At 56.1% G+C, this 27,646-nt stretch overlaps 4 protein-coding genes across 10 annotated transcripts in view; 3 read left to right on the top strand and 1 right to left on the bottom strand.

Moving 5' to 3' along the window:
• Positions 1-5,346, top strand: part of LOC104684758 — a 55,682-nt gene extending 50,336 nt beyond the window's left edge. For all 6 annotated transcript variants that reach the window (XM_019281713.3, XM_020584033.2, XM_019281714.3 and 3 more), the window contains 8 exons: positions 356-432; positions 578-688; positions 1,406-1,492; positions 2,344-2,451; positions 2,622-2,743; positions 2,905-3,027; positions 4,131-4,173; positions 4,317-5,346. In XM_019281713.3, coding sequence (XP_019137258.1) covers positions 356-432; positions 578-688; positions 1,406-1,492; positions 2,344-2,451; positions 2,622-2,743; positions 2,905-3,027; positions 4,131-4,173; positions 4,317-4,394 — 749 coding nt within the window. In that variant the 3' untranslated portion in view covers positions 4,395-5,346. The remainder of the gene's footprint in view (positions 1-355; positions 433-577; positions 689-1,405; positions 1,493-2,343; positions 2,452-2,621; positions 2,744-2,904; positions 3,028-4,130; positions 4,174-4,316) is intronic.
• Positions 5,347-9,578: 4,232 nt separating this feature from the next.
• GNG13 (G protein subunit gamma 13) lies at positions 9,579-11,777 on the top strand. The gene is made up of 3 exons (XM_010392301.2): positions 9,579-9,810; positions 10,636-10,758; positions 11,292-11,777. Exons 2-3 carry the CDS (start codon positions 10,661-10,663, stop codon positions 11,395-11,397), a joined length of 204 nt encoding a protein of 67 aa, XP_010390603.1. The 5' UTR covers positions 9,579-9,810; positions 10,636-10,660; the 3' UTR covers positions 11,398-11,777.
• CHTF18 (chromosome transmission fidelity factor 18) lies at positions 11,774-22,328 on the bottom strand. Its single transcript, XM_039560529.1, is given in 23 exon segments — positions 11,774-12,078; positions 12,535-12,592; positions 13,236-13,346; positions 14,106-14,238; positions 15,350-15,480; positions 15,874-16,023; positions 16,116-16,340; positions 16,451-16,613; positions 17,193-17,323; positions 17,603-17,701; positions 17,778-17,871; positions 18,517-18,644; positions 18,767-18,890; positions 19,728-19,756; positions 19,758-19,826; positions 19,951-20,163; positions 20,691-20,832; positions 21,025-21,077; positions 21,211-21,300; positions 21,385-21,559; positions 21,639-21,765; positions 21,903-22,067; positions 22,197-22,328. Coding segments are annotated over 23 exon segments (2,841 nt in total). The 5' UTR covers positions 22,291-22,328; the 3' UTR covers positions 11,774-11,941.
• A 108-nt stretch (positions 22,329-22,436) lies between these two features.
• Positions 22,437-27,025, top strand: RPUSD1 (RNA pseudouridine synthase domain containing 1). 2 transcript variants are annotated; one of them, XM_039560583.1, is made up of 6 exons: positions 22,437-22,463; positions 23,154-23,345; positions 23,436-23,559; positions 24,045-24,147; positions 24,230-24,331; positions 24,498-27,025. In XM_039560583.1, coding segments are annotated over exons 1-6 (924 nt in total). In that variant the 5' UTR covers positions 22,437-22,461; the 3' UTR covers positions 24,899-27,025. The 2 variants fall into 2 exon arrangements, with proteins under 2 accessions (XP_039416517.1, XP_010390602.2); XM_010392300.3 differs by lacking the exon at positions 22,437-22,463 and adding an exon at positions 22,475-22,936.
• The last annotated feature ends 621 nt before the right edge of the window (positions 27,026-27,646 follow it).

Consider the following 27,646-nt stretch of genomic DNA (forward strand, 5'->3'; position numbering starts at 1 on the left):
GCCATGAAAGATTTATTTGGGAGTTGTTCCCTACTGGCAGAATTTTTGGAAGTGTGAGATCCCTGAGTGTGGTGTGATGTCCACAACAAACACTTCCTTTGGGATCACCTGCTGGGATGGCTCGGTCTGGACTGTGTCCAGTTCTTTGCAGCTTTCCAGAACTGTGTTTCGTAGTTGGGATTTATCTATTCTCCCAACAAACCTGTGCAAAATAGCTGTAAACACTTGGTGTCTCTGTGAGGTTCCTGTAGAAACAGATCTGTGACTAAATTAATACCCTATCTGTGATCCTGCTGTGGTGTTATGAGTGGTAGGGAAGATCTGGGTTTGATTCTTTTCATTTCCACTCCTGCAGGCTCTCCCCTGAAGAACAGCGTGCTAATGAAGCAGGCACTCAAACTGCTGTACAGCAGCAAGGCACTCTACAGGAATGTGAGTGAGGCCAAAATTCCCTCTTCTGTCCTGTTCCCACTCCTTGAGAGTGCAAGGATTTATTCTGAGACCCCTTTTCTCTCTGAATTGTTCACCCCTCTGAACAGATTTCACTTTGTAAGACAAAAGTTGTGTTGTTTTCCAGGTCAAATGTTGGAGTTCCTTCATCATGATTTTGGGCAGTAGCGATTTGCTGGAAAAGAGGGGGCACCTCCTTCCCTTACCCTTGGAAGAGCCCCCACTTGGCTTCCAAGAGGTACCAACCAGCGCTGGGAGGTGGGAGAATCTCTTGGCTTGGGTTTAGACAAGATTCCACAGGATGTGGGAATTGGCTGCTTCTCCCAAATGCCAAAGTTAATTTCCAGTGCCTCATGCAGTGCTGCTGTGCCAAGGGTAACTCTGCAGGCTGGTGGGATTCAGGAATGTTAAAGGCAGCTGGAAGTGGGTTCGTTCTGCTCCCAGCTCAGTGCCTGGGACTGATTCTGGATCTGTTGAGATGGATCAGATCATAAAGGGCCTGGAGAAGGGGGAGTGGATTCCACTGCCAGAGGGCAGGGAGAGATGGGATATCGGGGGGGAATTCCTCCCTGGGCGGGTGGGGAGGCCCTGGCACAGGGTGCCCAGAGAAGCTGGGGCTGCCCCTGGATCCCTGGAAGTGTCCAAGGCCAGGTTGGACGGGGTTTGGAGCAGCCTGGGATAGTGGAAGGTGTCCCTGCCCATGGCAGGGGGTGGCATGGGGTGATTTTTCCAACCCAAACCATCTTGGCCCTACAAAAATGAAGAGTTTATTCGATAGGGTTTGGTCGGTGCTGGAGAGCCTCAACTTCCCCTGAGTGTGATGTGGAACAGGGACCATCATCTGCAAAAATGCTGAAAAAAATCACTGAAAAGCACCTTAAACCCCCATCTCTGGCACTGTTTGGGGTTTGTCTGGGGAGGATCTGACATCCTCCTCCCTCCTGTCTCCTTGCAGCGTGTGCTGGCTGCCAGTGCCAGCATTTTGGAGGATCTCAGGGCTGGAGTTAATGTCTCTTTACCATCTGCTGTTTTCTCTGCTCAGGTGAGTGATGGCAGCAAGGCAATTTATCCCTTGTGCTATATTTAAGACACAGCTGCAGTGAAAAATGTTGGGGCATTAAAAAAAGCTTTTAAGAGGGGCCTGGAAGGTATTTTTTGGGAGGAGGATCATTTTAAGATTAGCACAGTCTAAACTCTGGAGCAGATTTGAAGGTGAGAACTGAGAGTCTGTTCTGCTCTAGACATCTTCAATCCAGGTGGAGTCTTTATCCCTGTCCAAATTTATAGATTTATAAAGGAGCAGGGCTGGAAATAATTGATTGTGTCTTAATGTCTCCCAGGGTTTGGTTCAAACAGGACACTGTCCTTTGGGGCTTGTCTCAAAACTCAGAACTGCCCAAAAGTTCTAAATTTCTTTTCAATTAAGGGTTTCAAGTATGTGGAACCTGTTTGAAGGTGGCAAGAAAAATACTCCATATTCAATGCAGTCATCTAAGGAGCTGCCTTATTCTTTTTCACTTCTTTGGAGGAAATTTTAGTTTATTCTCCAAATACGTAACTCCTGAGCTGAATTTTTTCCCCTTTAATTCCCTATTTCTGCTCTTGAGCTGATTTTTTTTTTCCCCTTTAATTCCCTGTTGCTGCTGCTGCTGCGTGAGATTTCATGTTTCTGTGAGCACTTTGAGAGCACCAGAAATAAATGCTGCAGAAACAAAGTCCCTGTTCCATTCCCATTTTTAACTATTGGTACGGTTCTTGTGGATTTGTTGTGTGGCCTCCAAGCTCTCTGGCTGAACTGGAATCACTCAGTGCTGGTTTTAATGGATGCAGTGGATAAATAAAGGGAAATAGGCTTTTAAAGAATTTCTTTCCTTGTTGCTGTGTCTTGTGTAGCTGGAACACGAGGCTTCTCTCATCCTGGCAGTGCAAGCAATGCAACAGATGCTTTATTGTGAGCTTCCCCACCTGACTTCCTTCTTAGAGATCGTTCTGGCTTTTGGGGTGAGTCCTGGAAACTGATTCCTGTTCTAAGACATCAAAGGAAATGATGTTAAAAATCTCCATGACACCATCCTGGAGGTTTTAGCCACGTTTAACTTGGCTTTGCTTCGATTTTTACGTCATTCTTGATACTGAGGTTAAATCACTGACCATATTTTGTCTCTTCCCAGAAAAACTTCTGGGCTCTGAGGCTGTTGCTGGACCAGCTTTCCTGTGAGGAGCACATCCTCTGTGGCACTGCCAACCTGCTTTTGAGGGATTTGAGTCAGGAGAAAGCCATGATGCTGCGAGTGTGAGTCAGCCCCTGCTCCCATTGCCTGTCTGACCACGGAAATCCAGCAGAGGGCTAATCCCGAGCTCCTGGGAAGCCAGGCACTTGGGCTGAGTCAGGGATGCAAATCCCAGGAATGCACAGGTGGAGGTGTCCCAACAGCTGCTGGTTTTGTCCTTCAGGTGGCAGAACCTGGGCCCCCAGTACGTGGGGGAGTTCCTGTGCCTGTTCCTGACGTGCAGACACAAGAGGATGCAATCCGTGGGGCTCTTCACCCTCAACGTGATCATCGAGAACCTGCGCGTGTGAGTGGCGGCTGCCCCAGAGCCACCCGCAAATCCTGCACTTGCACCACTGGGGGGGGAGTTTTTATCCCTCCCTGTTCTTAGCGGGAAAGACATGGAATATGATGGGTTTTTGGGGAGATATGGAATTATTCCTGTTGCAGTTTCGCAGTGCTTAATGTTACGGAAAATGCATTGGGAGCTCTTGGCAATCCTGGCAGCCGTCAAATGAGGAGATTTTAAATATCTCTGTTGCCACCAACAGCCAAAATTCCTTGAGTTAAGGCTTAGAGCAAAGCAGTTCCTGGGTGTGACACTGGATAAAACTTGCTTTAGAGAAAAGCAGCCCAAAATGTTTATTAGTGTGTCTCTGCACAATCACTCTGGGTGTGCAGGTGTCTTAAACTTGGAACAAAAATCAGGTGGTGGTGAGAGCAAACCCTCAGCAAAGAGGAAAGATTTGGGAATATATTGATGCTCCTAAAGGGAGAAGAGCCCTCTTGGCTCTGCAGCAGCTCAGAGCCTCAGTGGGTGAGGAAACTACACTTTTTCAGAACTCTGAGTGCTTTTATAAATGATATATATTATAAATGATAATAAACCAGTGAAAGCACTGTCTGTGTGGGATCCTTGCTCTCCTGCACTCCTGCAGGGAAGTTTTAGAGTGATAGATTTCAATATATTGATAGAACAGTTGGTAAAATCAATTGACTCTGTGGTTGGGGGGCAGAGAATTTGCTTCTCTGGCACTTAGGAGCTGATGGCAGCAGAGAATTCCCCTCTTGGTTACTGTCCTACGTGAAATCATGGATGTGCCATCCTCACTCACTCATTGTGCACGAGCTGAGCTGCATTTAACTAATTTACAGTTCCATGAATTTTCCCTTTTGGATTTCTTTCTTACCCTTCAGCAGTGAGCCAAGAGAATGTGATGAAATTCTCTTTCTTCTGGTTTTTGTCTTAATTATTTTATCTTAATTATATCTGAAACCACCTTGGTTTGGAACTGCATGAGAATTGTTGGGGTTTTGTAGATTTTTGAGTAATGCAAAGCCAGGAGTGGCTGCACCTGTGGCCAGCTGTGTCCCTGAGAGGGAATAAGTGGGAATTTCTCTCTGTTTCAGATGTTCCTGGATTAAGCAGCTCTGCACCTTTTTCCATGACTCGGTGAGTATCCCGAGTATTTGTAGGAGTTAACAGCAAAGCAGATCAATGACAGGGATATCCCTTATCAATGAGATATGGAAATGCATCATTTTGTATAAAAAACCATTCCTGAAGGGAACTGATTGTGTTTTGTCTCTTCCCAGGGGTTGAGGCAGCTCCCCTTTGGCACCACAGTTCACCACGAAGTTTCGAAGTTCGTCAGTGCTTTTGAGAAACTGTAGTTCGGACAAAACCCTCGGGAATATTTTCCAGTTGTTTTCTGTCTGAGCAGTCTGTTCCTGGAGTTCCTCGGGTTTGCTTTGGTTGTCACCTCCAGGAACAATCAACTAAAAGCTCACTTTCCTGGTTTTGGAGTGGGAACAGAGCCATTTTGGGGAGTTTCTTGCAGTTCCACATATTAAGGAGTTGTTGGAAGAGGCAGCAGGTTGGAGTTGTTTTCAGAAGTTGATCCATGGGGATCCTGAGGAAAGCAGGGAAACACGGATGGAGCAGGAAGCACCAAAGAGTTTTTTCGTCGTGTTGGGGCACAAACCTTGCAGGAGGCAACTGCTGAGAGGGAAAAGCTTAAACCAGGAAAACAGGGAGTTTAAAACTCCCTCTGCAGCAGTTTGGGGTCAAGTGCTGTTGGCACACCTTTGATTTTGGGTTTAATTCTAAACCAAGAGCCACTCTTGAGGCTGAAAGATAAAACTGAGCTTTACTTTCTTCAAACATGAAAGGTTAAACTGAGCTTTACTTTCTTCAAACAACCCCAGTGAAGGAGGCCGTGGGGCAGTGAAGAGCTGAGTTTATGTGTAAATAATCCAGATTTCAGGCTGGGTTTATATTTCTGCTGAACTTAAGGTTTAGATTGGTGCTGGTGGCTCTGTGCATTTCCCAAATCCTAATTCTGGTGGGAGTTTTGAGTTCACTCTGAGCTGGGCTGGTGAAAGAACTGTTTGGAGCCTGGTTTGGGCTGTCTGCCCCACTGGGATCCCTCTCTGCACTGCCTGGGCAGGCAGGAAAACAAACCTTAATATGTGACCAACTGCACTTTGCACATTTCCAGGGGGTTGGGGGCTTTGGCAGCTCTTGTGAGCCCCAAGTTTTGTACAAAAAAAAAAAAAATGCAGCTGGATCAAAATTTGACACCTTGTTAATTAAAACTGTGCAAGTTCTATTGTTGCATCAGGACTTTGGGTGGTTTCTTGCTTGTTTGCTTGATTTGGGGTGGGATTTCTGGGGTTGGATTTTGTTTGGGGTTTTTTGTTTGTTTGTTTTTTGGAGTTTATTATTTGGTTTTTGGGAGGATTTTTAAGTCCTGTTTTTTGGGGGGTTGGGTTTTTTGTAATTGGATTTTTTTTTTTTTTTGCTTTGGGTTGATTTTGTTTAGGGGATTGGGTTTTGTTTGGGTTTTTGTTTGGGTGGTTTGTTTTGGTTTTTTTTTTTTGAGGGGTTGGGGTTTTTGGGTTTGTTTAGGGGTTTTGGGGGGTGTTGATGGTTTTTTAGGAAGTTGAGGGGTTTTAGGGGGGAGGGTTTTTTTTGGTTTAAGGATTTTTTGGGTTGAGATTTCTCTTTGAGTGTTGTGGTTTTGGTTTGGGGTTTGTTTTTTTTGGTTTTTTTTTTTTGGTTTTTTTTTTTTGGATTTTTGGCTTTGGGTTGGACTGGGCCTGGGTGAGTCTCCTCCAGATCCCCCCATTCTAGAGGTGCTTTGTCACCCCTTCCAGCCTGGATTCCTTTCCCCTGGCACAGAAAAGTCTGGGAAGTGCTTCTTTCCTGTAAGTAAACACATCTCCATTATTTATCCCCTGCTGAATTTTAATGTCTTAGAGCAGCCCTATGGATCCTATAGATAATGATTTAATCTTTTATGGATGAGGAGAGCCTTTTCTGGAGCTCTGCACTTCACTTTGGGCTGCTGGGGAGCATCTCCCTGAGCCTGGAGTCATCCTGAAGGGAGGCTGAGCTTTGCTCCAGGTAAAGCAGAGAGGAACAGAGTTCATTAAAAATGGAAAAGTGGCCTTTGGTGCAGGAAATGGGCCCCTGGAGCTGCCTCATCCCAATATTGGAGCAACCACAGCTCTGCTGCTTCAGCGAGGGGCTGCCAAGCAGGAAAGAGCAGAGCTGTGAGGAAGTGTCTGCACCAAAAGTGGAATTTCACCAGAAACTGGTGAATTTAGGGGATTTTCCTCAAGTCAGGAGTGGGAATGTCCTCAGCAGCTGCAGGGGAGGGCTGTGCCTGCCCTGGCTGGGGGCAGCAGTGTCCCCTGTGCTGGGTCTGTGCACACCCTGCAGCACGGAGAGGGTCCTTAAACACTAATTGCTCACGTTTGTAATTAATTGCTTCAAATTGCTGCACTTACGCCAGTGTAGTGAACAGAAATCCATCCACTCTTGGCACATTTAAGAAACATTTCCACGGAGTCCTGCCCTGGCAGGGCTCTGACACCCTCAGCCCAACACCTTCATCTGCTGGTAGAGGCTGTGGTTGGTGCCTGGCTCTCCGTGAAAACTCTGGAATTGGGGATGGAACATTCCTGGCATGGCACAAACAGGAGGGAGCTGGGAAAGGGGCTCAGCCTGGGGAGAAGGAGGCTCGGGGGGGACCTTGTGGCTCTGCACAACTCCCTGACAGGAGGGGGCAGCCGGGGGGGAGGTGACAAGGGACAGCAGGAGAGGGAACGGCCTCGGGCTGTGCCAGGGAAGGCTCAGGTTGGATACTGGGGAAATTCCTCCACAGGAAGAGCTGGAAGGAAGGCAGAGCCATCCCTGGAATGTTCAGAACAGGAGGGAATGTGGGCTCTGGAGCAGTGACCAGGTGGGGATTAACGAAAGGTTGGACTTTGAGGTCTTTTCTAACCTGGGCCTCCCCTGGCACAGTTTGAGGCCGGTCCCTCTCCTCATGTCCCTTGTCCCCCCCGGCTGCCCCCTCCTGTCAGGGAGTTGTGCAGAGCCACAGGGTCCCCCTGAGCTCCTTCTCCCCAGGCTGAGCCCCTCCCTGGGCCCTGCCCCGACGGTGGCACCCCCAGCACCCCCTTCCCTGTCCTTGGCCCTAAGTAAGGTGGGGACAGCGCTGAGCAGCGGGATTGAGTCCCTGCCCAGCTCCCTGGGATCACAAGGACTTTTCCAGCTGCCCTCCCAGCCAGAACTGCTCGGCTTTAATACCAGGACTATGGAAAATGCCAGATTAACAGATGGCTGCGCTCATTAATATTGCAGAACTGGGGGAGTTCATCATTCTGTAATCTCCAAAGCCCGGGGGGTGGCGAGGGGAATGCTGGCCCCATCTGCGGCTGGGGCTGCACCCTGAATCCCTGGAATCACACACCCTGCTCCTGCCTGGAGCTGCTCCTGGAGCATGGGATGGACCCCAGAATCCCTGGAATCACACCCTGCTCCTGCCTGGGAGCTGCTCCTCGAGCATGGGATGGACCTGGATTCCTAAATTCCCTGTCCCGCTCAGCCTCGGCTGCCGTCAGCTCATGGAAAATCCCGGGAATCCAAATCCCGGGAATCCATCGCCCATCCCCGCGGTGACTTTGCCGTTAAAGCCGAGCCTTTCCCGTGCCCGGGGAGGCAGCGCAGGCATTGGGATGGATGCCAACATCGGGATAATCCCTGGGATCGCGGACCCCCCGCAGCAGCCGCGGGATTTGGGATGTTCCCAACAAAGCAGATCCCAGGGTTTGCCCCCACACAGCTCCATGGATCCCGGCTGATTCCCAGCCTCTGGCAGCCTCCCGGCCAGGAGGAGCCCGCTGGCTCCAGGAGGCTGCCCGGGAGCTCTTCCATGGATCCAGTGGGAATCCAGGGCTGGAGGGGAGCCCAGGGCACCATCCTGCTCCTGGCACTTCACGGGGGCAGACAGGCGACATTATTTATTAATATATTTTAATATTTTATATATATATGTATCCTATATATGTCCTATAGGATGCCTCTTTCAGTAAACCTTTATTTATGTTTATGTTTATAATTGTTTATATTTATGCTTATATATATGTTTATTATGATTCTTATTATATTTATTTTTATATTTATTTTTATATTTATTTTTATTTACTATTTATATTTAGATCTATTTTATATGTATATATTTATCTTTTCATATTTACACATGAATGGAAACATACCTGTATACATTGTACATATATATGTATTTCTATACATTATATATTATCCAGACTACATAAAAAGCATTATAAATCTGATCTAGAAATTGGATCATACCTACATAAACACCTATATGCAATAGGAATTTATTTTCCACTGCAATACATATTTTTTATATTATATATATATATATATATATATATATATAAAATGTGTATGTGTAAATATAAATATATATATATACACTCTCTGGTCTTTGTATGTGTGTATATATGCACATATATTTTATATTATTATATATACTAAAATAAAATATAATTTATATAAATATGTATATTACTTATTATATAAAATATGTATTATTTAAAATAGAATTATATATAATTAAAAATAGAATTATAATAAAAATACCAACCCAAACCATTCCTTGATTCTATGATTCTCTTATATATATAAAATATGTTATAGTAAAATATATATATTATGATATTACTTATTCTATCACATTTATAGATATGTAGTTATATATACATATAATCTTACATATAATATAGAGTATATGATTTTTATTATTTTTTATATATATTTCACCCTTGTTTCATCTCTGCCCCCAGGGAATTTGGTCCCTCAGGAATCCAGCCCCAGCTGGTTTGGGTGGAATTAGCCCAACCCAGCCCAGGTGTGATGCGGGGACACAAAATCCTATATTAAATGCGTATTTATAGGATTTATAGGTATATAAATATCACATATTGATTCCCCTGGGGGCGATTTGGGTGGGGTTTGCTTTGTGCAAACCTTGTTTGGGATTTTTTTAAGCAACAACTTTTACCCAAAGTTTATTTTCAATACGTTAATGGGGGGGCGGAGGGGGGAGGGGGGAATGTCACACCTCTGTTTTCCCATCAGTTATTTGGCTTTAATCAATTCCCAACTCTTCTGGGGTTTTTGTCCTTCCCTACAACTCCCCCGTCAATAATTCTGTAACGCTGCCCTTCTCCCCTCGCACTGCCCCTTCCCTTTCACCCGCCAGATGTTCAGCCCCAACTGCTCCCTTTTGCCATTTCTCCTTCTTTTATTTGTTCCCTTTTTTTATTCCCAGCCCCTGTCCAACCTGTCCAGCTCCTCCAGCACCAGGAAAGTGGGAAGAACCACAAGATCCAGGGGCAGCAGAGAGGGAAAGCCACGGCAGGGATGCGGGCAGGGATGCGGGGCCTCCCTGGGGGTGTCCCACACCCATCCCCTCCTTCCCTCCTGTCCCTCCGGATCGTGGGGAAGCCGGGATAACCCAATTCCGGAGCCCGGCCGCCGCGTACCAGGACGTGCCTTCATCCGGGGCGCTCCAGCGGAGCCAAATCCCCCGGGAGCGGCGGGGGGAGGACGCTCCCGTTATCCGGCTCCAGCCGCACCAGCCGTGCATTAATAGATTATCCCGAGCATTTGGGATCGCCAGGAGCCAGGGAAGCGCTCGCGGGAGGAGCACGGGCAGGGCCAGGCCGGCGGACACGGCCCCGTTTGCCTCTGCTGCCGGCATTCCCAACACAGGTGGGAGCGGGACGCGCTGGGAATCTGCCGGGATGGCTGGAGCGGCATCGGGGTGCTGCTCCCGGGGAGGCCGGAGCGGCCATGGGGCTGATCCCGCTCCCGGCTGGAGTTCTGGGGGATGCCAAAGCTGGGATGGAGCGGGGCTGGGATGGAGCCGTGCCCGGGACAGGATTTCACCTTCCCAGCACCTCGAGCCCTTGCCTGACCTTCTGCCGGAGCTGGGGCACCCCTGGGCTTCATCACCCCGGGCTGGGGAAGGTCCCCTTGTGCTACCAGTTTTTGGGGTGGCACAGGGTGCCAGGTGCTTGTCCCCCCAGCTTCTGTGCCTCAGTTTCCCCATCACACCCGTCCTCCCCCTGGGGCACTGCTGGGGGCAAGGGGGTGGGGGATACAGACGGGTTTGCTCTGCTCCCCAAATCAGCGCTGGCCACCCCGTGAGCCGTGTCCAGGGCTCATCACCCAGCGTGTGGATGCCCCAAATCCCTCCTGGTCCCTTCAGAGCCGTGGCCAGGCAGGAAAAGGACAAACTCCCCCGTTCCCAAACAGCCTCTGGCTGCTGTTTGCTGCTCCCCACCCCGAGCCATGCCACCACCCAAATTTCAGTCAAATCTGGCTCAGTCCCTGGGTTTTGCATGAGAGGGGCACCGGGCAAACTCTGACTCAACCAAAACAACCCCAAAAGCTCCTGGAGCCTTTGGCCGCTCCATTGCGGGGTTGGAAACCTCCCCCAGAGCCTGGGCCACGCTGTCCCCATCCTGGGGGATCCTTTGGGGTGCAGACTTGAGGGATCAGGGCAGGACAAGGCACCAAAATCCCTGTTCCCAGCCCAACGGAGCCCTCGGAGAGCGCCATGGACGAGTGGGATCTCCCACAGTGGAAAAAAGAGGTGGAAAGCCTCAAGTACCAGCTGGCCTACAAGAGGGAGATGTCCTCCAAGACCATACCTGAGTGAGTGGCTGCTCCCCTTCCCTTCTCCTCCCCACCCTCCCTCCCATCCCTGTGTCCCCAAGAGCCGAATCCAGCCCCAATATCCCCCCTCAAAGCCCTGGGTGCTCCCAGATGAGATTTTCCCTTTATGGATCTCTAAACCCTCCAAGCCCCAGGGGCAGAACCCCCCTGCTGGCCCCAGAGCCCCCCTGTGCCGACCCCTTTCCAGTGGTGGCTGGGATGTGGCAGCACTGTGGCACCTCCTGACCCGTGGGTGACCCCAGCAGCCCCCCAGGGTGCAGATCCCCCCTTTCCAGAGCTTTCCAGAGCTCAAGACTCAAAACCAAAGTCATGGATGGCTCTTTTCCCTCCCTGCTGTGTCCCAGAGCTGGGAACACCCCATTTCCCCCCCCCCTCCAGCATCATTCCCAGTGGATCAGGGCCCATCCCAGGTTTCCCCCCACCAGAGCAGGATTTACCCCGGCCCCAAATCCCCCTCTTGGCTGCCCTGAACCCCCCTGGGGCTGTGCCCACCCTCCCTCCCCTCTCTGCAGGTTTGTGAAGTGGATCGAGGACGGCATTCCTGAAGATCCCTTCCTGAACCCGGAGCTGATGAAGAACAACCCCTGGGTGGAGAAAGGCAAATGCACCATCCTCTGAGGGCTCCCCCCTGCTGAGGGGATTTTCCATTAGTTAGTTCCAATTCCAACATGAGAACCTGAACAAAAACCCTGCCCTCACCTTGTTTCTTCTTGTTTAGTCCTAGAAGGGGTTTTAGAAATGGGGGGGACATGGGGAAAGGCCCCTGGGATGGGGCAGGAGCACAGCAAAGGCTGCTCCAAGGTTTGCTGGGGTTTCATCTCGCACTTCTGCCACCAAAAAAGGCAGATTTTGCAACTTGTAAAGAAGCTTTTTATAAAAAAACCCCTTTTTCAGTGATTTTTAGATACTTTTGTAGGATCTCAGTTTGCAGTAAAACAGGCACATCGGGCACCTCAAGCTTTATTAATGAAATAAACAGAGCAATAATTCATTATGAATTTTTTTAGAGATATTTTATTTCTTTTTTTAAACAAAATAAGTGGGTAATACAAAACTCTACACCAAGATCATGGCCATACACCCCAGCCAGGGGTTAGAAAGCCAAAAACCAGCGGATCCCTTCACTTTCAGCTCCAGAATTCCTGGCTCCCCCCCAGCCCTGCTAGAGCAGGTCCCTGATGTAAAGATTCCTCCTGACAGCGTTGGAGAAGCCCTCGTTGAAGCGGAACCAGACGTCACTCTTCCCCACGGCCTTTCCCATCTGGCTCTCCAGGGACTCCTCCTTGGACACCTGAGGGGCTGCATGAGGAAAATCCACCTCAAAAATGTGCAGGAAACCTTAAAATTACAAGCTGTGCCCTGGCTGGAGAGGGGGGATTTGGGGAGCAGGGAGAGGGCTTGGAAGGGTAGAGCTGATGATTCCATATCCCAAATCCTGCAAAGCCTCCAGCACCCAAAATTCCCTTTGGCTGGGGCCAGAATCCATGGATTTGCCCACAGGAACTCCCTGCCAGCTGTGCTGGTGTCTGTGTGTCCAACCACACCGCTGCTGTCCCCTGGGGCTGGGGCTGAGGGACAGGAGCCCCTCTTTGCTCCTGGCACTGGGAATGGGGAGAGCCCCCAGTGGCACCCGGGGCCCCCCTGTCCCTGTGCCACCCATCTGGGGCTGGGACCCCCATCCCTGTGCCACCCACCTGCCACCCCCTTTGTCCCCTGTGCCACCCACCCAGTTCTGAGGCCACCTGTGTTACCCACCCGGGGCCGTGGCCGCCTCTTTCTGCTGGAGTGGCCTCCCGAAAAAATCCGTCTCAGGCTGTGGGAAGCAAAAAGCAGGAATGGAGTTGGCTCTGGAGCACCTGCACTTGGCAGCTCCCGCTCAGAGAGGGACAAAACCATGGCAGGATCGTTCCTGGGCAAGGCTCAGCCACCCCAAGGCACTTCTGAGGCGAGCAGGAGCTAAATGTAAATCCTGCAGGAAGGGCCAGCGGGCTGGGAATGCAAACGGCATTCAAATTTGTGGGAAAGACAAAATTGAAGGCTCGTGTGGGGTTTTACACTCAGGAAAGGGCTGGCAGCTGAGCCCTGGAGAGGGGCAGTGCCAGGGAATGATCCCTGCTTCTCCTGGAACCCAAGGATCCCCAGGGTGGGATCATTCCAGAGCAGCTTTTCCAAGCTGCTTTCCCACAGAGCCCAAATTCAGCTATTTTAGCCCAAATCTCCATAGCTCTTCCCTCCCCCCACCACGAAAACTTCCCAGGACGCATCCAAAATGTCACCCAGATCCAATTCACCCCAATCCCAGAGCTGCCTTGATGGGACACACGGAGCTGAGCTGGGCTATTAAAGGAAACTGGACTAAAAAAACCAAATTCCAGTGGAGCCAGGGAGTGTCTGGCAGCCCGGGAAAGGGCTGGTGGGAACTGGGGCAGGAACTGGGGCAGCAGTGGAGCCCTGACCTTGTCGTGCAGCGCCGCTCTCCTCACGATGTGCTCCAGACGCTGCTGGTGGTTGGGGGACCCTGCTGGCTCCGGGTCCCCTCGCTCCTCCCCGAGGCCATTCCCAGGATCCTGCAGGGAGGAGACACCTGAATGAGGCTCCCCTTGGTGTGTCTGAGCTCCAGGGTTGGGCACTGAGCATCTGCCACCCCCATCCCAGCCCGCCCTGCTTGCTGCCAGGTTGGATTGCAGTATCCCATGGATTTTTCCATCATTTTGTGCCTCGTGAGATCACCCCCAGCTGAAGGCCCATTCCCTGGGACTCCACATGTAAACAAGGAGCCTTCAGAGATGTTTTTGCAGCTTCTCTTCATCCCACACATCCCCCAGGAGCCCTTCTCCTGCTCCAAGGGGCTCCCAGGGATTAATTAGCCCGCTGGCACCAGGGCAGGGCAGGCAGTGGCTACACCTGGGATGTTTCTCCACCTTTTCCACCTGTTCCCATCTTTTCCTGCCTCCAGGGCAGTGTGCAGAGCCACTCTGGTCCTCCTGGGGTCTTTAGGACCTTTGGAAGTGCAGCAGGCAGGGAAGAGTTCACCTCCCACACGGATAAATACAAACCGCAGCCGAAAATTCCCACCTAAAATTCCCACCTCCTCACAGCCCTCACTGGAGAGTGGAAAGGTTCAAAGCTTTAACTGCCTCCAGAATTCCTGCAAAAAGCTGAGACCTGCAGCCCAGCACAGCTGTGCAGGGAACCAGCTGCAGCCGGGGGGGTTAATCCTGGATTTCCACTCACGGAGCCAAAGCCACCAACTGCTTTGGAAAAAACCACATCCCTAAGGATTTTCTCCACATCCCCAGCCCTGCCACCCCTTTGGAAATCCCCACCTGGCCCAGGCTCCGTGCCTCCGTCCTCCTCATCTTCTCCAGCTCGATCTCCCTGGCAATGAGCTGCTTGGCCTGGTAGCTGAGCTGCCTGCGGGCCGGCAGCGCTGGGAAGCGGCACACGGCCTCCACATTCCTGCAGGGAACAGGGACTTGACACTGAAAATAACCCAGCACTGTGCAGCCTGGGAGCCCCAGCACCTCCCAGCCCTGTCCCTCCCAACATCCCAGTGCAATTCCAGCCATGCTGCCTCAGTTTCCCCCGTGCAGAGCCAGGGAACTGCGGGAATGGGAATGTGGGAGGGATTCCAGGGGTGGAATCTGGGTGAAAGCAGAAAGAGGGAACTGCAGAGGGTCTGTGCTGGACAGATTGCCCTGAAAAGCCCATGGGCACAGCAGCAACACGACCTTCACAGCCACCCCGAGGTGCCCCTGCGGACAGGTTTAATGGGAATCCAGCCAGGAACAGTAATTTGGGATCGTCAGAGCAGCGGGATCCTTAACAAGGCTGGGGGACCAGGTCTGGAGTTAGGCCTGTTTCAGCATCCCCAGCACTGAGGAGCCACCAACCAGTCCCTCTGCCAGCTCCCAATATTTCATGTTTATCCACTATTTATTCCCTGATTATTCCCTATTTATTCACTATTCATTCACCATTATTGCCCCTAAAATGCAGGGAGCAAAGCCCCGTGTCAGGGGGCTCTGCACCCAATCAGAAATCAGCTGTCACACCAATGATTTGAAAAGTTTTAAAGAAAACCCCACAGGTTTTGCTGGTGACATCAGAGGTGTTTGCCAGAGAGATGCTGGGACACAACTCCCAGGTGCCACTGGGATGTGCCCAGGTGGGTCAGCCCTGTCCTGCCACCAGCCCCTCCTCTGGTCAGAGACAAAGGAAACTGCTCCCTTCCCTTGAATCCATTAAAGCTCAACCTGCTCGGCCTCAGCCTGAGGGAGTGATGGGGCAGCTGGATCACACTGGGCATGCAGCAAAGCCCAGAGTCCCAACTCCTTCCTGAGAATCGTCACAGAATCCTGGAATGGTTTGGATTGGGAGGCATCTTAAAATCATCCAGCTCCAACCCTGACACCTTCCACTTGTTCCAATCCCTGTCCAACTTGGCCCTGGACCCTTCCAGGGATCCAGGGGCAGCCACAGCTTCTCTGGGAATTCCATTCCAGGGCCTCCCCACCCTCCCAGGGAAGGATTTTGACTCCCACACCCTCTCCCCAGCCCTGGGACTCACGGATCCAGCTTGAAGGTGTACTGGCCCTCAGGCAGGCGCTCCTGCAGGTACGTGAGGTTATAGGTGAGCATGGTGCTGATGAGCTCAGCCAGCTGCTGCTTCTCCTTCAGGCTGTAGAGCTGGGTGTTAACCTGGCCAGGGGACAGCAGACAACTTATAAACCCCGAACAGCCCAAGCACAGTTGTCTCTGGGTGAGGAAGGACCCAGATCAAATTTAGCTCCCTCTCAGGGACACACATCCTTCCCAGAGCAGGGACAGACCCTCTCCCGGGTGGGGGTGACTCTGACACCTCCCCAAAGCCCTGCTCAGCCAAGCCCACCCCAGGTGGGGCCCAGGACCCCTCCCCACAGTTGGGCACCTCAGCACCCCATCCTCAGCTTCCCTCCAGCTTCTGCACCGTGACATCAAACCCACCCCAAACCTGGGACAGAGATCCGGGATCGCTCATCAGGGTGGGGTTTGCAGAGGGGTCACAGCAGCCAGGCAGGGCCCCCAGCAGGGACAGAGGCTGGGGACACTCACAGGCCGCAGTTTGGGGGCAATGATGTCCAGCAGCAGGCACAGCACCTCCAGCACCAGCGCCTGCTGCCCCGCACGGCTCCGGGCGCTGGGCGCGATCCCCGACACCATGGACAGCACCAGGTTCTGCATCTGGGTCAGCTTGGCCAGGGCCTAGGGACAGGACAGGGCAGGGCCAGCTGAGCCAGGTGTCCCTGCAGGGGCAGAGCTGTGGCCAGGCTGTCACCCTGCCCTGCTGGACTTGCCTCGTGCTGGCTGCTGGGATAGGCCAGCCGGGGGATGGAGGTGGCCGCGAAGAGCAGGTGGAACAGCACGGGCAGGAAGGGCAGGTACCGCAGCAGCTGGAAGTTCTGCCCCTGCAGCACCGCCCGGCCCAGCAGGTCGGAGAAGCCCAGCCACTCCAGGGCCAGGCACACGGAGCCCAGGCTGGAATCCCGCACCTTCATCTTCAGGAAGTTCTCAAACAGGCCCTGGAAGCGGATCTGGGATCAGAAGGGTGGAGGGTGCTCCAGCAGAGCACCTCGCTGGGATTCTGAGCTTCCCGCTGAGCTCAGCTCCAGCACCCGGCTCCCCCCCTCACCTGGGCCAGCTTCTCCTGCTCTCCCGAGGAGATGGAGAGGTGCAGGATGTGGTGGAAGCGGTGGGAAGAGGAATTGAAGCCAGCTGAGCCCCCAGGGTGTGACAGGTCCTCATCCCCCAGCAGGAGCTGGGCTGGCAAAGAGGGGTCCATTCCTATCCTGTGCCTGGGGAGAGCCCGAAGGGAAGAGCTGAGGGTTTCCCAGTACTGAAGGGGCCAGTAAGGAATATTTGGATCCTGGGACACTGCACTGGAGGCAATGCCAATGCCGAATTATTGGGAGCTAAGTGGAGTGGCAAAAAAGCTTTAGACTGAGAGAGGAAAGGTTTAGGTGGGATATTGGGAAGGAATCCTTCCCTGTGACAATGGGGAGGCCCTGGCACAGAGTGCCCAGAGAAGCTGTGGCTGCCCCTGGATCCCTGGGAGTGTCCAAGGCCAAGTTGGACAGGGCTTGGAGCAACCTGGAATAGTGGAAGGTGTCCCTGCCCACGGCAGGGGTGGCACTGGGTGGGCTTTAAGCTCCATTCCAACCCAAACCATTCCAGGATTCTATGATGGACACAAATCTCCTCAAAAAGCTGCTCTCCAGGACCTTGCAGGTCATGGAATTATAGAACATTGGTCCAAGCCCCATCCAGCCTCCCTCGGACACTTCCAGGGATCCAGGGGCAGCCACAGCTTCTCTGGGAAATGGGAATACCACCCCCCCAAGCACTCAGCAGATCTAACAAACCCCTCCTTTTACCTCTGGGCCCTGGGGAGCTGGAAGATCTCTTGCCAGATGGAGAAGAGCCCCTTGTTCTGGTCCTTCAGGCCGATCCTCATGGTCTGCACCACCTGCACACTCAGCTCCTTCTGCCCTCGGCCGTGCAGGAACTGCAACAGGAGCGAAGGCATGGAGATCCCAAAGCCCCTGGGAAAAGCTGGACACAGCGACCCCCCTCCTCCTCTACGTGTAGGGTTAAAAACACCCCAGGGGACAGGGCAGATGTTTCAGGGATCTGCCTGGAAGGGAGTTTCATCCCCTCTGTCCCAGTGTGAGGCCAGAGCTGCAGCAGGAGCATGTCCCCAGGGCCATCCCTGTATCCCCAGAGCCATGGCCATGTTTCCAGGGCCATCCCCGTGTTCCCAGGGCCACCCCGGTGTCCCCAGTACCTGCAGGGTGTTGATGCAGGAGCGGATGTCGTTGTCCGTCTTCTCGCAGAGCGCCAGGAGCGCGCCCATGTCCGCCCGCATTCCCTGCCGGAGCGCGATCTGCGGGAGCGGGATAGGCCTCAGCGGGAGGGGACACTCAGCCAGGGGGACAGGGGGGCCCTGGGACACCCCAGACCTCGCTGAGGCGCTGGGCGAGCCGGGAGGGAGCGGTGCGAGGGAAGCTGAGCAGGAAGGATTGCTGCCGGAGCGGGCGCAGGGCGGGCACGTACCTGGGGGAGGGAAACACGGGGGTCTGAGAGAGCCCAGCAGGGAATTCCATTCTTAATCATGGAATTACTTAGGTTGGAAAAGCCTAGAGCACTGAGCCCAACTGTTCTCCCAGCACTGCCACCATGAAATGATGTCCCTAAGTGCCACATCCACACAGCTTTGCAATCCCCCCGGGGATGGGGACTCCAATGCTGCCATGAGCAGCCTGGTCCACTCAATACTTGACCATCCTGTCCATGAAGGAATTTTCCCAATATCCAACCTGAACCTCCCCTAGCCCAGCCTGAGGCCGTTCCCTCTGCTCCTGTCCCTGTTCCCTGGGAGCAGAGCCCGACCCCCCACCCCGGCTGCCCCCTCCTGTCAGGGAGTTGTGCAGAGCCACAAGGTCCCCCCTGAGCCTCCTTTGCTCCAGGCTGAGCCCCTTTCCCAGCTCCCTCAGCTGCTCCTGGTGCTCCAGCCCCTTTCCCAGCCCCGTTCCCTTCCCTGGACATGCTCCAGCCCCTCAACGTCCTTCCTATCCTGAGGGACCCAAACTGACCCCAGGATGTGAGGAGCTCCACTCAAACAGAGACACCACCAGCAGCCACCTCCTGTCTGGGGGCAGGGTCCGGTGTCCCTGTCCCCCCCAGGCAGGTGACACTCACTGGTCGTTGCAGATGCAGATGATGGGCCGCAGCAGGATTCCCCCCTCGCGCCGCCGCCGCCGCCCCGCGCCCGCCTCGCCCTCCGCATCCTTCCGCTGGATGATGCCCAGCAGCACATTGATGGAGGCCTGGGGGGAAAACAAAGATGGAAGGGATGGATTCTTGCCCGTGGAACAGAGCAGAAGCTGTTAATGGGGTGGTATTTAAGGGGTTGATGCCGAAGGGGTCAGTCCAGGTGTGCCGGGCTCACCGCGGGCGCACCGTCAATCTCGTCGATGATGAGGCAGTTGGGCCTCTCGTGGGAGCCCAGCACCGACCTCATCTGGGTGGCGGCTTCGATGCGGGTCCGGAACACCTCGGGGCTGCGGTCATCACTGTGAGGGGACACGGGGATGGGTGAGTGTGGCACAGGAACACCTCGGGCATGGGGACACCGCCAGCATCACCCCAGGGACACCATCACCCCTGGGACAGCATCACCTCCAGAACAGCATCACCTCCAACACAGCAGCAGGCGTTGGCTCCCCTGGCACTCGGGGCTCCCCTGGCACTCAGGGCTCACCTGGCACCCAGGGCTCACCTGGCACCGAGGGCTCCCCCTGGCACCGAGGGCTCACCTGGCACCCAGGGCTCCCCTGGCACCCAGGGCTCACCTGGCACCCAGGGCTCACCTGGCACCGAGGGCTCCCCTGGCACTCGGGGCTCCCCTGGCACCGAGGGCTCCCCTGGCACCGAGGGCTCCCCTGGCACCCAGGGCTCACCTGGCACCCAGGGCTCCCCTGGCACCCAGGGCTCACCTGGCACCGAGGGCTCCCCTGGCACTCGGGGCTCCCCTGGCACCGAGGGCTCCCCTGGCACCGAGGGCTCCCCTGGCACTCGGGGCTCCCCTGGCACCGAGGGCTCCCCTGGCACTCGGGGCTCCCCTGGCACCGAGGGCTCACCTGGCACTCGGGGCTCCCCTGGCACCCAGGGCTCCCCTGGCACCCAGGGCTCACCTGGCACCCAGGGCTCCCCTGGCACCCAGGGCTCACCTGGCACCGAGGGCTCACCTGGCACCCAGGGCTCACCTGGCACCCAGGGCTCCCCTGGCACCGAGGGCTCACCTGGCACCGAGGGCTCACCTGGCACCCAGGGCTCACCTGGCACCGAGGGCTCACCTGGCACCCAGGGCTCCCCTGGCACCCAGGGCTCACCTGGCACCGAGGGCTCACCTGGCGTTCATCTCCACAGCGTTGTACCCCCGCGTGCCTGGCGATGACGTGGGCCAGCGTGGTCTTACCCAGGCCAGGGGGGCCACAGAGCAGGGCCACCTGTGGCACAGAGGGGAGGTCACCCCTGCAGGCAGTGAGGCAGGGCATCCTCCATGGAGGGGACGAGCCTGCTCCTCAGCTGGTGGCAGGAGAGGGACCCACAGCGACGTCCCCTCCTGCTCACCTTGTATTTGGGTCTCTTGTGCTGGTCCAGCTCGGCCTCCAGAATCTCCTCTGTGAGCTGGACCTTGGTTTTCCACTTGCTGGGATGCTCCTTGGGATGGCTGAGTTGGGGATGAGCTGCAGGGCTGGGCTTGGCCTTCTTCAGAGCCTTGTCCTTGCCGAACACCACCGTGTCCCACAGCTTGAGCCACTTCAGCAGGCAGCGGTTGGTGTACTGTGGGGGGGGAAGGAAAGCAAGGAAAATCCATGGACACTGGAAAAAATCCGGCTGAGGACAGAGGAAGGCTCTCCTTCATGGAGGAGGCTGCTCAGGGTTCCACCTGGCATCTCCCTGGGACAATGTGGGAATGCTTCCCTTCCCAGCTCAGCCCCCATCCCTCAGGGAAATCCGGGATAAGTCACATCAGCCCCATCCCTGCTGTCCCTGATTCCCTACAAAAGTTTTACTATTCCCAAAAAAAATCAAAATAGCCAACAATTCCTGGCTAAAACCCTCCCAATCCTTTTTGTCTCATTTTGGTCACATTCCATAGTTTCTTTAGTCAGAACATCCACAGCCTCCAGTGACAATTTGCCATCCCAACCTGCCAGGGACTCAGGACTGATCCCAGGCAGGGCCAGCACGGACACAGCCCTCCAGCCAGCACTTCTAAAGCCAATTCCTGATCCCATGGCATTAAAGGAGAGTTACAGAGGTGCCAACCCCACCCATCCCAAGCCCCACTTATCCCAGCACCTCACATCGTCACTGAGCAGCTCCATGTAGCGCCGGGGCATGAACTTGTCCACCCAGAGGCAGTGGGATGCAGATTCTTCCTCGGCTGCTGGATCCGTGTCCATGCTGGGATCCGGGCTCTCAGTGCTGGGCTCGCTCCCAAGGCAGCTGCAGGAAGGAATTAATTTACCCCAACCACCCAGGGAGTCACGGCAGGGCTGGGAATTCCACCCAGACTCCCCAAGCTGGGGGTGATAAGAGCAAAAAGGCTCCTTTTCTTGCAGGTCCCCAAAATTGATCCCGAAAGAGCACCTGGGAGTCAAATCTGGATTGGAGTGGGATTTCATCCCAACACCTCACCTGTTTATGATCTCTGTCAGCTGCTGGGAGGCCTCCAGAACCTGCCTGCGACGCTTGAGCACAAACACAGAGAAGGGGGTCAGAGACAGCCCCCAATCCACAGCTGGGGGAGCAGGAATTTGGGAGCCAGCCCCGTGGCCAGCAGGGGTGGCAGGAACCGGGGAAGGTCAGTGGGAGATGCGGTACCTCCTCATCCACCTGCTCCTTCAGGTAGGAGAAGGGCACGCCCAGCAAGTGGAGCGGCCTGCGAGCATTCCAGCCCAGGGAATCCGGGAGCTGCAAGGACACAGCACAAACAGCCCCTCCTCAACCACCTGGAGGCCACAGAGAAGCAAACCCAACCTTCTGATCCCTCCTCACCTCCACCCCTGTCCTGCAGAGATCATCTCGCAGCACCAGGAAGACCCTGGTGCCCTCGGTGGACGTCACGTTGATGTAATCCTCCAGGATGGGGGGTCTCCTGAGGACCCTCTTCTTTTCCAAGGGTGGTGTGGTCTGCAGGGGGCTCATTCCACTCATCTCCAGGTGGTTCGAGCTGGAAAACATCAATTCCTTCAGTAGGGCAAGGGCCCTTTCCCTCGCTCCTGTTAAAAATGCGGTTCAGGGTGGCCAACCTGCTATTGTGGGGAGCAAGAGGCGCCTCTGGGCCACCATCCCAGGAGACATCCGGAGCCAACTCATCGTCTGCGCCAAAATCGAGCTTCTTAACAGCCTCCAGGCGCTGCCGCTTCGGCTTCGGGGCTGGGAGAGACCAGGAGGGAGGAAGGGGAGAAGCATCACTGATGGACGGTGGCACCCATGGGATGCTCCAGCACCCTGCACCGCTCGGGGCGGGGGGACAGGGGTGAGCAGCACCGGGGGAACCGGGCCAAACCTACTGCGTGGTTCGGGTGCTGGCGGGGACACGGCCGGGACACAGTCCCGGTACCTCTTCTTGGCATTGGTGTCCCCGGGAGAGTTCCCGGGGGAGGCGGGCTCCTCCGGCGGCTGCCTTTTGCCCCGGAACTGGGAGGTTTTGGGTCCGGCGGGTGGGGATGGCTCATCTGCAAGAGGGGCCAGACCACGGGGCCGGTCACCGGAGAGAACCCGCAGTGGGCGCGCAAAGCACGATCCCGCCCGCTCCCTCCCTCCGCCGCAACCGCCTCCGGTCTCAGCGCCGCAGCAGCGCCCACCTCCCAGCTCGGCCAGCACCTCCAGCTCGGCGGCGAAGTGCTTGTAGAAGCCATCCTCGGCTCCATCCTCGGCCCCGGCCTCGGCGTCCGCCATGGGCCGCACCCGCCCTGCCGCCGCCACCGGCCCCGCGCCCGCCGCGCTTCCGCCCGCGCGCGCCGCGGAGCCGCCGCTGATTGGCCACGGCGCGCGCGGCGGAGGCGGGGCCGGCGCTGATTGGGCGCGGCGCGCGGCCGGACGCAGCGGGGGCGGCGCTGATTGGACGCGATGTGAGCGCTGCCGGGAGGCGCTGCGGGTGCGGGCGGGGCCGGGGCAGCGGGGGCGCCGCCGCGGGTCCCTCAGCGGTGTCCGGGGTCAGCTCCGCCCTGTCTCGGGTCCCCTCCGCCCTGTCCCGGGTCACTTCAGCCCTGTCCCGCGTCCTCTCCGCCGTGCGTGTCCCCGCCCCGCGTCCCCTCCGTGCCGTGCCCTCCAGCGGAGCCGCCGCGATCGCGGCTGGGCTGCAGCGGGGAGGGGGGCGAGGCCGATCGCCGCCGTGGGGATGGGCAGAGGCGGCACCGCGCGGCTGCGGGGCCTCCACGCGTGACAGCGGGACAGGGATGGGCCATCCACGCGTGATGCCGGGGCGTCCCGGACAGCGGAACAGTGGCGCAGCCGTGCGGTGTGACAGCGGGATGGCCGCGGCTGTAGCGCTGCTGTAGCATCCGTACCGCTGTGGGACCTGCATCCACATGGTGTGACACCGGTGAGGCTGGGGGACACGGGCAGGGTGACAGCGGGGTTGCAGGGTGACCCTGGTACCTCAGCAGCACCGGTACATCTCCATTCCCTACTGCGATATCCCTTCTCCAGGCCCTGCTCCCTGCCCGTCCCGTCTCTCCGGGACTGCTGTGCCCATCCCACAGCTGCAGCTCTCGCTCCACTCACCCCAATCCCCCCCGTCCTCTCTCTCTCCCCTGCAGGGCACTGGCCATGGAGCCGGGCACCATCGACAACCTGTCCATCCTGTACCAGAGCTCCGACTTCATCGTGGTCAACAAGCACTGGGACCTGCGCATCGACAGCAAGATGTGGTACGAGACGCTGACCCTGCAGAGCCAGCTCAAGCACCGCTTCCCCGAGCTGGCCGACCCCGACACCTACTACGGCTTCAGGTGAGCAGCTGGGCACTGAGCCCGGCTCTGCTCTCAGCTGGGGACACTTCTGAGATCCCCAGGATGCTCCTCAACCCTCGTGCTTCCCAGGTTCTGCCACCAGCTGGATTTCTCCACCAGCGGGGCCCTGTGTGTGGCGCTCAACAAAGCGGCGGCGGGGAGCGCCTACAAGTGCTTCAAGGAGCGCCTGGTGACCAAAGCCTACCTGGCCTTGGTGAGCCCTCCGTGCCACGGCCTGCCTTGGCCTTCTGCTGTGAGGGAAATGTGGGGGAGGTGAGGGTGTTCAGCTGGAGAAGAGAAGGATCCAGGGAGATCTTAGAGTCCCTTTTTCAGAGCCCTAAAGGGGCTCCAAGAGAGCTGGAAAGGGATTTGGACGAGGTCATGGAGGGACGGGACACAGGGAATGGCTTCCCACTGCCAGAGGGTGGGGTTAGGTTGGATACTAGGAAGGAATTCTGGCACAGGGTGTCCAGAGAAGCTGTGGCTGCCCCATCCCTGGAAGTGTCCAAGGCCAAGTTGGATTTGGGGTTTGGAGCACAGTGGGATAGTGGAAGGTGTTCCTGTCCCTGACAAGGACTTGGGTTTTGGGAAATGGGTGGACTTTAAGGTCCTTCCAACTCCACCCCTTCTGTGATTCCATGATTCCTGTCATTGAGGGGTGGGTGAGGGCCCAGTTTCAAACCGTGTTCCTGCCCCCAGGTGAGGGGCCACGTGAGCCAGAGCCGGATGACGATCCGCTACGCCATCGGGAAGAACACCACGGAGGGCATGACGCACATGATGTGCATCGAGGGGACAGAGGGTGAGCAGCCCCATTCCCTGCTCTGCCCACACCCCCTGGGATGTGCTGGGGGATCACAGACACCCTGTGGATCTCGTTGCAGGCTGTGAGAATCCCAAGCCGTGCCAGTCAGAGCTGATCGTGCTGGAACACGGATTCTATAGCGGAGACCCCGTCACCAAAGTGCTGCTGCAGCCACTGACAGGTGGGGACAGGGGCGGCTCTGGCACAGAGCAGAGCCTGGAAAGGGATGAGGGAAGCTGAGAACTGCCATGCTCAGGGTTCTCTGCCTCAGGGGACAAATGCCATTAGGTGCACCCTGAAGGAGGGATTCAGATATTCCCTGTCCTTGATTCCCACTCTCCCCCCAGGGAGGACTCACCAGCTCCGGGTTCACTGCAGCGCCATTGGCCACCCCATCGTGGGGGACTTCACCTACAGCCAGAGGCAGGACAGCAATCCCTACAGGATGATGCTCCATGCCTACTACCTGCGCATTCCCACCGGCAAGGAGCTGATCGAGGTGTGCGCGCCCGACCCCTTCGTCAACGCCATGGACAGCAACTGGGTGCCCCAGCACGTCACCCAGCGGCTGGAGGACATCATCCAGGAGCTCAAGGACAAGGGGACGCAGAAGGAGGAGGAGGAGGAGGGCCGGGAAGCCGAGCGTGCTGCCGGAGAGGAGGAAGCGGGGAGCGAAGGCAGGAGGGAGGAGACGGAGGAGCAGCGGGCGCGGTGTGAGCAGTGGTTGGCTGAGTGGGCTCTGGAGTGAGCACAAAGCACATCCCTGCACTTCCAGCTCCATCCTTGTCCCAGTGGATCCCCACGGAGCCCAGCGCTGACTCCACACCTGCACTCCCTGTATGGCTTCCCTCGCTCCTGGGCTGGGATCAGGCAGATTTTAGGAGCGGTTGAGGTGGGGTTATTTTGTAACATCCGTCATCCATCTGGCCACGGGATGTGCCTTTCCCAGTCCTGGGCCTCAGCAGCACAGTCAGTGTCACATTCCAGCTTAGAGTGACCCCAAAGCTTTCCATGCCTGTCCTGGGGCTCAGGCACAGCCAGACACTGCCTTTGCCATGGACATTCCCAGAACCCCTCTGTGCTTGGATGTGGAATTGCAGCCCAGCACAGGGAGGGGAGAACGTGTTGGGTGCAGCTCTGGTGTCTGTGTCCCCCATTCCCACTCCCTTCCCTCCAAGCTGCTGTGTCATGTGGGAGGAGGGAGATTGGGGGCTGGAGCACAGCCTGGGGACACTGACAGCCCCGCAGTCCCGGGGTGTCCTGTGGAACTGGACTGGGATGGGCATGGAGAGGTCCCTGCCCCTCGCCCCCTCCCTCCCTCAGCCCACCTGGGGGTTTTTTAAAGGTTTGGTGAAGGTGAAGGTGTTGATACCAATGGATTTTAAACTTTTTTCAATTTTCTAGGAAAAGAATCTAGTCTTTTAGGGTTTGTAAAATACGGGTGGTCTCAGGAATGAGGTATTTTTAGTACTTCTGTGGTTGGAGAGCCAGCAGCCCAAAGCTTTTTTAATGGATTTTATTATTCCTTCTACTAGCACTGCCTTTCCTGCTTTTATCCCTGCTGAGACAGGTCAGGGGACACGAGTCCCTTTCTGCTCACCCACATGAGGAGGGATAAGTGTCCCTGTGTTGGTCCTGTGGGGTGGCTCCTGCCTGGCAGGTTTCCAGAGGGTCCTGGAGGCAGGTCCTTCAGGTGGGCAGTTGGGAAAGCTCTGGAGCAGTAGGAAAAGGATAAAGCTGAAAAAAGGCTGAGAACTGATGGGAAGAGCAGGCAGGAGCTCAGCTTTGACAGATGCCAAGAAATTTCCTTGGAAGTGCCCTTGCTTTGCTGGTCATCCTGCTTTGCTTTCCCCTTTGCATCCTGCTCATCCTCTGCAGCCCTTGGGGGACGTTTGGAAATGAGGAGAACAGGACAGCTGGGGAGGGACAGAGGGGCTGGAGCCACACAGCCCCAGCCCAGAGGTTTCAAGGACCACATCAGCACATGCCCAGAGTTATTGTCACCTCACCAGTCCCATCCCGTACAAAATGCACCTGATGGGGTTCACACAACTGATATTCCCACCCTGAGGGGGAATAAAAAGTCACAGGCCTCTCCTTGTGGATGAACACACCCTGCAAGTCACCAGAATCCCGGGGGGAATTGGATCACCTGTCCCACGTGTCCCTTCCTTTCGTGGCTTGGTGCCACCACTGGAGCGTGGGGATGGCCTGAGGTGCCAGCCTGGGCACTGGGTGGCACCGAGGGCTCTGAGCTGGTGCCAGAGGGCTCGGGGTGGGCTGAAGGAGCAGGAGCCCCTTCTCCTTGCTGCCAGGCCCCGTCCCTGCCCGTCCCCTGTGCCGGGAGGGGCCGGGAGGGGCCAGGCGGGGCGGGCAGGTCCCGCAGCTGGGAATGAGCACAATGAACGTGTTTGCCAAAGAACCGCGGGGTGATGCGCCCGGGACGTGCTGAAGAGTGACAGGGGACATTTGCCCATCACAGGAGGGACTCGGCGTTCCCGGAGGCCCCGCTGTGGGAGCGGTCCCTGCTGGGAACACAGCCGGGATGAGGGGTGGGGACGTGGGGATGTAGATGGGGCTGGCACCCCGAGCTCACCCTGTGATTGCACCGAGGAGCCCCCACACCCCACTCTACCCTTCGTGTGCTGCTTTTCCCCAGCACCACAGGTAAATAGAGACTTTCCTTACCCGGCAGAGGAGGTTTTCCAGGCGCCCTTCCCGGGCGTTCCGGGGCCGTGTCCCCGTCCTGCTCCCTCCTGCCCACGCGGCTGTGGCCCGTCTCGTGCCCCGGGGTTGTGGCATGGCTGTGATGTCCTGTGCACTCTGCAGTTCCCGTGTTGGTGTATTTGCTGTATTAAACGTGTCTCTGCCCTTCGCTCTCCGGTCTCTGGATCCGTCCCGCGCTCCCGGGGGCTTCCAGGAATGAGCCCGGACCGGCCCCGCGGGAGCGGCCCCGGGGCTCGGACCCGGCCAACCTGTTGTGTGAGCGGCAGAATTCCTGCCCGCCCTGCTGGAACTGCCCCGGCCGAAACCGCCGAGATGAGCGGCTCCAGAGCCCTCCCGGGTTTGGTAACAGAGGTGGCCGGGGCTGATGGAGGAACTGGGGCAGGTGTCACTGCCCCGTCCTGTCCCTGCCTGTCCCCAGCCACTGGGATTGTCCCAAACCAAAGAGCAGAGCAGGAGAAAAGCTCTTGATTTGGGAATACTGCCTGGCAAGGAGGTGGGGAGCAGCCCCAGGGCTGAGGGGGTTTAGGGGGTGCACAGGGAAAGCTGCCACCAGGAACGATCCATTGATGGGATGCTCCAAGGGCCAGAGCCCCTCTGTGCTGGAACCAGCCTGGGAGAGCTGGGATTGTCCAGCCGGGAGAAGGGAATGCTCCAGGGAGAGCTCAGAGCCCCTTCCAGGGCCTAAAGGGGCTCCAGGAGAGCTGGAGAGGGACTTGGGAAAAGGGGTAGAGGGACAGAACAAAGGGGAATGACTTCAAACTGACAGATG

The sequence above is a fragment of the Corvus cornix genome, chromosome 14 (assembly GCF_000738735.6).
Source record: "Corvus cornix cornix isolate S_Up_H32 chromosome 14, ASM73873v5, whole genome shotgun sequence".
Taxonomy (NCBI): Eukaryota; Metazoa; Chordata; class Aves; order Passeriformes; family Corvidae; genus Corvus; species Corvus cornix.

Bases quoted from the DNA above. Each gene is read 5' to 3' on its own strand.
- GNG13 (XM_010392301.2), top strand. From the start codon at position 10,661: ATGGACGAGTGGGATCTCCCACAGTGGAAAAAAGAGGTGGAAAGCCTC. The intron at 10,759-11,291 runs GTGAGTGGCTGC...CCCTCTCTGCAG, and splicing joins TCCTCCAAGACCATACCTGA to GTTTGTGAAGTGGATCGAGG.
- RPUSD1 (XM_039560583.1), top strand. The intron at 23,346-23,435 runs GTGAGCAGCTGG...CGTGCTTCCCAG, and splicing joins GACACCTACTACGGCTTCAG to GTTCTGCCACCAGCTGGATT. The intron at 23,560-24,044 runs GTGAGCCCTCCG...TCCTGCCCCCAG, and splicing joins CCAAAGCCTACCTGGCCTTG to GTGAGGGGCCACGTGAGCCA.